This window comes from Rhincodon typus, chromosome 9 (genome assembly GCF_021869965.1).
Source record: "Rhincodon typus isolate 14 chromosome 9, sRhiTyp1.1, whole genome shotgun sequence".
NCBI classification, from domain to species: domain Eukaryota; kingdom Metazoa; phylum Chordata; class Chondrichthyes; order Orectolobiformes; family Rhincodontidae; genus Rhincodon; species Rhincodon typus.
Window position 1 is genome coordinate 67,324,569 of NC_063340.1, and position 10,097 is coordinate 67,334,665.

The window sequence follows — 10,097 nt, forward strand, 5'->3', positions numbered from 1 at the left end:
CCTCTTCCTTCTCCCAAGCGTTAGCTTTTGAGCAGTGAAACACGAGCATCAAATTCTATGGCATTTTTTATTGGTAAGTTACAACAGTATTTAAATGCTAATGGAGCAAAACATAAGCTTCTTATGCTATGTTTAAAATAATTCATGGAGTGTCTGGCATTCTGTTGCCTTATATATTGCAGTGAGTGCCATGGCTGAGCGGTTAGCTAATCATTTTGCAGTGTATAAGCCTGGGACGGATCTCTTCCTACAATACGTGGATCTGGACAGAACCGAAGCTGCCAAACTCCTTTTACAGGTATTTATTAATGATTGTATGTTATGACTTGTAAAAAAAAATTTAATAGTCACTTTGCCTTTCACCTTTTTTTGTTTTGAGTTGCGTATTTAAACAGCTATGTCAATAGCATTAACTTGTTATTAACTTAATTGGCTTTAAATTCAACAGTATATTCACCTCTCCTCCCTCAAGATTTGAACACTATTCCTTAGCAGTTTCCTCAATTATGCCCTCAATACTTGTGCTAAATAAAAAAAAAAGCAAAAGAACTGCAGTTGCTGAACATCAGAAGCAAAAATAGAATCTGCTGGAAAATCTCTGCTCGTCTGGCAGAATCTATGGAGAGAAATCAGAGTTAATGTTTCGATCCTCCTTCAGATCTTGGTGCTAAATGTATCAGATTAAATCACCAGATAAATGAGAGGTAGGAAATCTGATACATAATTATTTTTCACTTCTTTGTGTAGTTGGGAAACTTTATTTATAAGACCAAATACTGAGTGCAGCTGTCATCTTTAAGATTCAATGCATCAATGTTCAGAATTGGTCAAGTGGGCAATTGCATATTCTGTTCTGATATGGTGGATGACATTTTAAAAATATTATGGTTAAGCAACACACTTCCTGTGCATGTTGCAGAAGATGGTTCATGATATCTTTATACTGTCATTAACAACCAGTAAAGTAAAAATCTCTTGTAATTAAACTGGTGGCCTCCTGTTCCTGTGTGACACATCCAGGATGTATGTACATTTAGATTTCTTTGCTTATTGTGCCTTACAGTTCTCTCAATTTCAGTACATCACGCCTCTGCTTGAAATAAAGTACAACCACAAATTCTAAAGAAATAGCTAATACTAAGTGTAGTGTAAAATTGATGCTGCTCAATTGAAATTCTAAACATTTTCTCTTTGGAAGTGAAGCCTATGAACACAGCAGTGTATTCTTCTGCAACAAAACCAGAAGCACTATCTATTCTCTTAAGTTGGGTGGCAGTAAAGTAATGGTGACTCCTGTAATTAAGCTGGAAATTCTCAGATTCTGTTTATACTTCTTTATATTTGTTCACGAAATGTTGGTATTGCTAATTACTTTTCTGTTATTGATGCTTAAATTTCCCCATAATTTCAGTGTATCCTTCCTCTGTGTGTAAAAAAAAATGAAATTGTTCCTGAAAGGTGTAAAGATTTATTGCTGCAGCATATGGTATTTTATCAGTCATGTTCTGTCTGCAATTTTCTAACAAAATAACAAATGCATAAATTCATAAGTTGCTGTTGCTGGATGTTCTGAATTTGCAGTAAATGACAGGTTGGTAATCTTCAGGGAATGAGACAACCGCATTCAGGCTTTTTGATGGTTTAAGATGTAAAACAGAGCAAATGCTGAGCAGTCTATAGGGAATAAAAGCTGCCATTGACAGTGTACACACAGGCACTGACAAAGAGTCTGTTCCCAGCAGGTGGCAGCCAAACAATCAGTGATATTGCAGATTGCTGGGTTCATGGGTACTCATGCTGTCAGCCTGTGCACATTTTTCTCTTCCACAGTAAACAACACAGCTTTTGCTTGTAATGTTATATTATTAATAAATGCAAAGAGTTAAAGCAAGCCAAACTACATATTGAGCTGGAACAGCCCACAATTAATATCTATTGTCAAACATTGTTGCACATTTAGACTAAGGTATTTTGTATCTCCTCTATAAACACAACACCAACAGCAGCATTGATTTATTAAGTTTGAGCAGTATAACTACATAAATCTTGACCAATACACTTTTTTGGATGTGGGGAATTCTGTCATTTTGAATAAATAAATCTTGACCAGTAAAAAGGATTCGGGCTCAAGAACCACATTCGCCCGATGTCTGTGTGGGTTTCCTCCAGATACTCAGGTTTCCTCACACAAGACAAAGATGTGCAGGTTAGGTGGGTTAGCCATGGTAAATGTGGGTTACGGGAATGGGATGGGAGTGCTGGGTGTGGGTCTGGGTGGGGTGTCCTTCGGAGAGTCAGTGCGGACTCAATGGGCTGAATGGCCTCTTTCCATACTCCTAGGCATTCTATGATTCTAGGGATCTTATCTCTTAAGAGATCAAGCTATCACAGTGCATGATATTTATAAATTTTACCCTTGCAAAACACAATTTTAAAATCACTTAGGGTTTTATTTTGGTGCAATTTAACACATTTCAGCAAATTCAAACAGGTGTGTTTAGCCATGTGTAATGTTACCTAGTCTATTTTCTCCATTTAAAGTTATACATAATTGCATTGCTGTCAAGTTATGAAAGCACGTTGTGTGCAATTCTGCAGATATCTGAGATGGAAATCCAAGGTACATATAGGTTTGGTGAGCGTCTCTGAGAGAACCTGTTCACATTTGGTTCCAACTGAAAAATCAACCTCCCTTTCTCTTTTTTTTTTGATTGTGTGTTTCCAATTGTTTTATATTCCAAGACTTAACTTATTAATGACAGTTGAATTCAAGGCCATTGGCTTGGGAGTGTTCCTGGTAGATATTCTCAAATTCAAGGGTGGAGAGGAAATTGCATGAGGAGTGCCAGCATAGTGAATTGTTGTTTGAAGTATTTTGCTAGAACTTAATGCAGTGTAATTTGTTTGTGATGTGCAGACCCTCATTCTAGTAAAATGCATCTCTCTTTTTGGGATTGCCATCTCAGAGCTGAGTGGTTTTCTTTAATTCTAATGTAACATTGTTACAGATGTATGTCCTGTCCAGTTTTCTCTCTCAAAAAGCTAGTGCTATGTTTTTAATCAAGGGGCAAAATCCCAACAGGTGCCTTAGTCAAACACCTTTCTTGGAATGATATAGTGGACCAGGATATTCTGATTTCAGTCCAATCCCTCAATATCTGTCAGGTTGAAAGCTGCAGAAGTAAAAATACAATAAAACTGGTATTTCCCTTATGATTCAATCTGTAAAAAACGCATTGGGTGGATGGCGGTAGCCCTCATCATTAATAACAGACTGAGACAGCTAATGTTGAATAGAATAGGGGTTATTTTCTGGATGGAAGAAGAATCACTTCTGTATTTGGTCTTTTTGTACCCAGCTGGATAACTTCAAGATGAGGAATTATTCTATCATTCATTACTAGCATTCACAACTTAAGTCATAAAATATGAATAAACTGGAGATTACATTTTTAAATATGAATCATAATTATAGGATTAAGTATTTCAAATGCTAAGAATTTAGTCAATGTTTATAAATTTACAATTATGTGACAAATCAACATAAAAGTTAAGGTATTTACTCAAACAGCTAAACTGTCTAAATGCAACCAATGTACTTGGGTTTGTTTTTCAGAGGTGCCCTGCAATTGCAGAACAGAAGAAAAGTTTGATTTCATTCATTGCTAAGACTGCACAGAAACCTGGGCAGGTATGTACACGAGTTTGCAAAATCTTTTACAAGAGAAAGAGGTGATTTGGCCCATCAAGTCTGTACCAACCCTCCAAAGAGCATCCCGCCCAGACCTAGCCCCCCACCCTATCCATGTATCCCACATTTACCATAGCTAATCCACCCAACCGATACATCCCTGGGCACTTACTCCTGAGGTACTAGCAGTGATGAGTGACACTGCACTATCTGTGGGAAATGTTAAATATTTGGGTTGGACAAATCATTTTGTAAGTAAACCTCTTCTAGTCCCTCACCTACTTAATTCAAATAAACAATCCCAGCTAAACTTGTAAATTTGCCATTCAAATGGAAAAATGTGTATACAAGAGGTGAGGGGTGTGAATCCCATGCTATTTCCCAAATCAGTTTCTTTAAATGAAGTTCAAGTGCAATTCCTGAAGAACAGTCTCCAATGACCTTTGAAGTCTCCGCATTGTAGCTGGCTGCCCCAAAAATAACCACTTAGACAAGACAGTATAAGGAATTGTTGCTGCATTAAAAAGCTATTAGGTAAAACTGGCTTGTTTCTTGAATAGATCAACACTACACTCTCCTGATATTTTATAAATGATTTCACTCACCTTCAAATTATTTCTATCACCCACTGGAGTCATCTGATGTACCCATTAGTGCTGTTTTCTCTAATGGCTTCCTTTGATATTATTTATGACACAATTCTTTACACTTTGACTAAAATAAAAATAGCTGACTTCCAAGGATAGACAGCGCTATTTGATCCAATGCTGCAGAAAAAAATCTAAATTTTCCAAATGATGGTAATACGAATGGAGAAAAATGTTTGTTACATTGTACAAATGTATGGCATTATCTGTTGAAGTAGTTAATTACCCAGCAGTATTGCTGGAATATATTCAACGTATTGTCATCAGGTTAAGTTTTATTTGTTTTGTTTCTAAGGCTCATAAGATCACTGGGCTCCTTGATCTGATCAAAGATTTTCCAGAAAAAGAAGTGGTGTACTCATATCTAATGAAATGTTATGGTAAGCTATTTAATGTCTTGCTTATTTTGCTAAATAAGGTCAAATTTATTTGGAGTAATAACAATTCAGTATTTAGCCACAATGTAAGGCTATTACAAATGTCTTCATTTTTGTTTCTTCTCCAGCATTAGACAATGATGTGGTGTCTGCAAAGGCTTTGTACGAAAAGGTTAAAGAAGAAAAGTTGATACCAGATGAGTTGTTCCTGAAGCGCCTTGCTGTGCTATTGAAAAATTCAGGAGAATCTCTGTCTTTCACTGAACCCCCTGTGAGTATTCGCACTTTAATAATCCATGGTTTCAGCCTCCAATCCATACTGAAGTAAATCCAGGGCAACATTGTGAAATGCTCTGCAAAGCAACCTGGCCAGCAACTGGTTCAGAGATAGTAGGAACTGCAGATGCTGGAGAATCTGAGATAACAAGGTGTAGAGCTGAATGAATACAGCAGGCCAAGCAGGAAAGCTGACGTTTTGGGCCTAGACCCTTCTTCAGAAATGGGGGAGGGGAATGGGGTTCTGAAGAAGCTGTGGGAGTCGGTGGGCTTGAAATGGATATCGGTTTCCAGGTGGTTGCCAGAGATGGAAACAGAGAGGTCCAGGAAGGAGAGAGAGGTATCAGAGATGGTCCAGGTGAACTTAAGGTTGGGGTGGAAGGTGTTGGTGAAGTGGATGAACTGTTCGAGCTCCTCGTGGGAGCACGAGGCGGCACCAATACAGTCATCAATGTAACGGAGGAAGAGGTGGAGTTTAGGGCCAGGGTAGCTACGGAAGAGGGATTGTTCCACGTAACCTACAAAGAGGCAGGCATAGCTTGGGCCCATGCGGGTACCCATGGCCACCCCCTTTGTCTGTAGGAAGTGGGAATTCCTCCCACCTGTCCGTCCTCCCTGGACTGACCTATCCCCTCCCTAACTCCCCACCTACACTCACCTTTACTGGCTCCATCCCCACCCCTTTGACCTGTCTGTCTCCTCTCCACATATCTTCTCCTCTATCCATCTTCTATCCACCTCCCCCTCTCTCCCTATTTATTTCAGAACTCCCTTCCCCTCCTCCCATTTCTGAAGAAGGGTCTAGGCCCGAAACGTCAGCTTTCCTGCTTCTCTGATGCTGCTTGGACTGCTGTGTTCATCCAGCTCTACACCTTGTTAGCCAGCAACTGGTGACTTGTTTGATTTTGCATGTAAGTGAAGAATGAGTTTCAACCTTGGAAGGTGCATTACAGGATTCATTGCTGTGGTACAGACAGCATGTTGAGTCTTTTTGTCCAAGTGTTCAGAAACAATAGGTGGGTGCGAATAAATGAATATAATGTGGCAGCAGATGAATGACCAAAACCTGCTGACCCTCAAAATTGCGGGATACAGGTTCCTGCTTGGAATTCCTAATTTTAATGTTTGTTGCAGAAGTGTATTCACTGAGAACTGTATGACCATCCTTGACCCTTGGGAAGCAAATTCCTGTAATTTTTGCCTACAGACTGGTAGATAAAGAGAAATAAAGTGCGAAGCATATAAAGAACAATGCGTGTAGTCAGTAACTGAGATGTGTGCAAGTCAATAAATTCACAAATTAATACCGAATAATGGAGTCCCTAATGACAATAGTTGGTTTGAAACATGTGAATTTCACCTCAAGAACCAGGTCTTTGGTTCAATCAAGATTGATAAATGAATTTTATGACTGAATATTTTTTCCAGAAATATGAGAGTTGAGTATCTTTGGAACTGTCTTTCTGAAAAGATGGCGGAGAGTCATCAAATACTTTTAAGGCAGAGAGATGGATTCTTGTTAAATAAGAAGGTGAAAGACTGTTGGGGAAAGCAGCGATCTAGATTTGAACTTGGTCAGATCAGCCATGATCTTACTGAACAAGAAGATGATGCAAGGGGCTAAATGGCTTATTCCTTCTTGTTTGTTTGAATTAGATTATAATAGCTTTATAGGTATGGCAAACATTAGTATGTAACTGCCTGTTCACAAATTTGCAATGTTGACCATTTGGAATGTTTCAAGTAGAAAGACTGACATTGATTTATAACGGAACACTTATGGCATACTAATGGCTATACTGCATGTGTCATAAATTGCATTTTATATTCCATTGCTTGCAGAGTTGTGAAATCCCTTTATTTTTCTTTGATTTTTCTGACTTAATTGCAAAGTTTTTTTTAATTGTTCAGGGGATGTGTATAAGGCCAGTGTTTACTGCCAATCCCTAATTGGCCTTGAGAAGGTAGAGGAAGGCATTCTTGAACTGCAGCTGTCCATGTGAGGGTGCAGGAACAGATAGTACTATTAAGAAGGGAGTTACAGGATTTTCATAGGGTTTGTAGTAATGAAGGAGAAGCGGTATATTTTCACACCAGGATGGTTTTGCAAGCCCTTAAATTTCTATCTAAGCTCATCAATGCAAAGTATTTGAGTGGCCTGCAATAAAGGCAAAATACTGCAGATGCTGGAAATCTGAAACAAAGCAAACATTCGAGAAACTCAGCAGGTCTGGCAGTATCTGTGGAGAGAGAAGCAGAGATAATGTTTCAAAATGGAATTTATATCATTGCTAATTTATTTCAGTAGTATAGCGAGTCAAGTTTGTTACAAAGTGACATCTAACTCCATAAACTGAGCTTGATTGTGCCCAACATGTTGCGTGTTCCATGAATCCCCCCGTTTTGCTTTGGATTTTTTATATGCAGCACGCTATTTAGTTTGTGCTGACTTTTTTCAATAATGCTAATACCATCACTGCAGAAAAGGTCAGAGCATTTAAATGTTAAGGCTCCAACAGTTTAGAATGTGACATGTCGGTATTTAGTCATACTTTGCCTTTCAAAACATAATTACAATGCTATTCAAAGAATTGTACCTCTTGGATTGAAAGTTATTTCATCAATATAGGTATAATATTTTTAAATGCAATGCTTTAAATAACAGTACAAACCCACACATATCAAGAATACAACACATTGTTCATCTAAATCATTCAACATTTTATTCTTCTTTAAACAGGAAAGTTTCAAATTTTATGCAGACAAGCTAAGGCAAGAAAAGGCAGCAGAATCTTCTGATGAAAATCAAGATGGAGATTGAAACTATTGAATACTTTTGAGCCAGATTCTGATGAATATGTATTTCTGAAATGTTAATTTTAACTGTGTTTGACTGTATAGAAGTATTTAATGTGACAAATAAAGATTCAGAGGAGACAAACCTTTTCTCTTGTGCTTTCTGTTCTTTTCTTTGAAATAGTTTATATTCGGACACTTTAATCATTAATAGTACTTTTTGTTTGATAAATCTGAGAATTTTGAAATTATTAACAGTCACATCTGTAGTTGAGTGGTGGTATTCTGCAGCATGTTATCTTACATAATACTTGGTGGAGTACTGAGGGAGTGCTACAAAGAAGCAGGTGAGTTCTCTTGATGGTCTTGACCAATGTTTAATGATTAAACATCATGAAAACCAATAACCTGCTCATTAATTTTATTGCTGTTTGCACACCCTGGGAGTTAATTGCCTGCTGCGTTTTCTTTAACAGTGACTACATTTTAAAAATTCCGCCTTTGTGTTATGATTTCAATCATTTTAATATGTGAAAGGTGCTGTATAAATACATTTTGTATTTCAGTTGTGGGAAAAGTAGCATACGAAACAATTGAATCAAACCAAATGATGTAGGTTATTGTTCTTCATTACACTACAATCATTTTTAAGCATTGTGTGTAATTAATAGAAATTGGAGTGATGGATAACAAATCTTGTACGTTAACATTCATCTATGTCAGGTTATTGACTCGAGTGAGCAACAGGTCTCTAGCTCTCTCTATATAGCATCCTGAACCCCTGCCTTACTAAGAAAGAAAAGTGTGTCTATGGACTTCCAACAGGGGACTACTGAAAGTCATTGGCATTCTACAGTCAGAAAAGAGATGTATCAGTCTTTGCCTCAAACTGACTTCAAGAGAAGAAATTGCTTGCGATATAGTGTTAAATTTTATTGACTTTTTAGAAATTTGTTCTTTAACTTGGCAAAGTTTAACTTTTGATAAGTTGTGTTTTTCTGCATGCAGGTTTGAATTAGTTTGTAGGCATTAGTGGAGAATAGGGTGTATTTGTACATTTTTAATGTTTTTCCCCAAGGGTATTTTATAGCAGTAAAACTAATTCATTACTTGTTTAACCCATGAATGCCTGCATAAATTATTTTTATAAAATGGACAGCTAGGCAACGTTGAAATGACAAAACAGCATCCATTTAAAAATTCAGATCTTGTGCAAGCAAAACAGGACAAAGAGGCATATCCGTCTAAGCTGCCTCGCTTGGTAAAAACGATGGACAGCCTTGTAAATCAGGTTTCACAAAGTCTCCAGAGTGTTCAAGAGGGCAGAAATGAAATATACCACAGCCACATTCATTTGATATTGGTTGTTTGGATGGAACACAGTAAAAGGGGAACCAGTTAGAATATTGATTTGCATGCAGCTTCATAAGGAGTTTGATGTTTTGGATGAGATGCACTCAAGAAAACTAGAAGGAAGTGTAGATTGACTTGGCTTTGCCAACTAAGGATAAAGGAGGGAAGCAACAGAACAAATTGCCACCAATGTTGGTGACAAAGTACGAGTTCATTTTACTTAATGGGAGTATAATGAGGAAAGGAAGATGGGTTAAAGATGATTGGTTTTGGAAGAAGGAGGCTGGAGGCTATCTTCGCTCTTCAGATCATCTTGGTATTGTGGCAAATTTGGTACAGAAAATAAGCCCTATAGTCCTTTATGTAGTCCAACAAGATCTGGCAATGGATCACTATGAACTGGTATTGGCATGGGTCAAGCCAAGCTTGTTCCTTTTACAGACTGTCCATAGTTATACAATAAATTTATCAATCCATAAAGTTTCGGCAAAATCATTGCCTCAAAAGTGAAGTGATATAAAACTTAATACAAATTCATGAATTTGTACTGCCCAGTGGACCCAGAAGATAATACAAGAATTATTATTTTCCACATAGAATCACAGTCATACAGCATGAAAACACCCTCCAGTCCAACTCGTCCATGCCAACCAGACATTCCAATCTGATCTCGTCCCATTTGGCTCATATTCCTCTAAACCCTTCCTATTCATATCCCCATCCAGATGACCTTTTAAATGTTGTACCTGCCTCCACCACTTCCTCTGGCAGCTCGTTCCATACTCGCACACCTTATGCATGAAAGTTACCCCTGAAGTCCTTTTTTCTAGATCTTTCCCTCATCACTTTAAACCTATTCCCTCTAGTTTTGGACTCCCCTACCCTAGCAACACCGTTGGCTGTTCACCCTGTCTATGCCCCTCATGATTTTATAAACTTCAATAATGTCCACCCCTC

The 10,097-nt window shown here is 37.8% G+C and overlaps 1 protein-coding gene across 1 annotated transcript in view; it reads left to right on the top strand.

Moving 5' to 3' along the window:
- Positions 1-7,932, top strand: part of lrpprc (leucine-rich pentatricopeptide repeat containing) — a 131,814-nt gene extending 123,882 nt beyond the window's left edge. The window contains exons 34-38 of the mRNA XM_048601116.1: positions 183-298; positions 3,617-3,691; positions 4,634-4,718; positions 4,844-4,986; positions 7,732-7,932. Of these exons, the coding sequence (XP_048457073.1) occupies positions 183-298; positions 3,617-3,691; positions 4,634-4,718; positions 4,844-4,986; positions 7,732-7,812 (500 nt within the window). The 3' untranslated portion in view covers positions 7,813-7,932. The remainder of the gene's footprint in view (positions 1-182; positions 299-3,616; positions 3,692-4,633; positions 4,719-4,843; positions 4,987-7,731) is intronic.
- Positions 7,933-10,097: the final 2,165 nt, after the last annotated feature.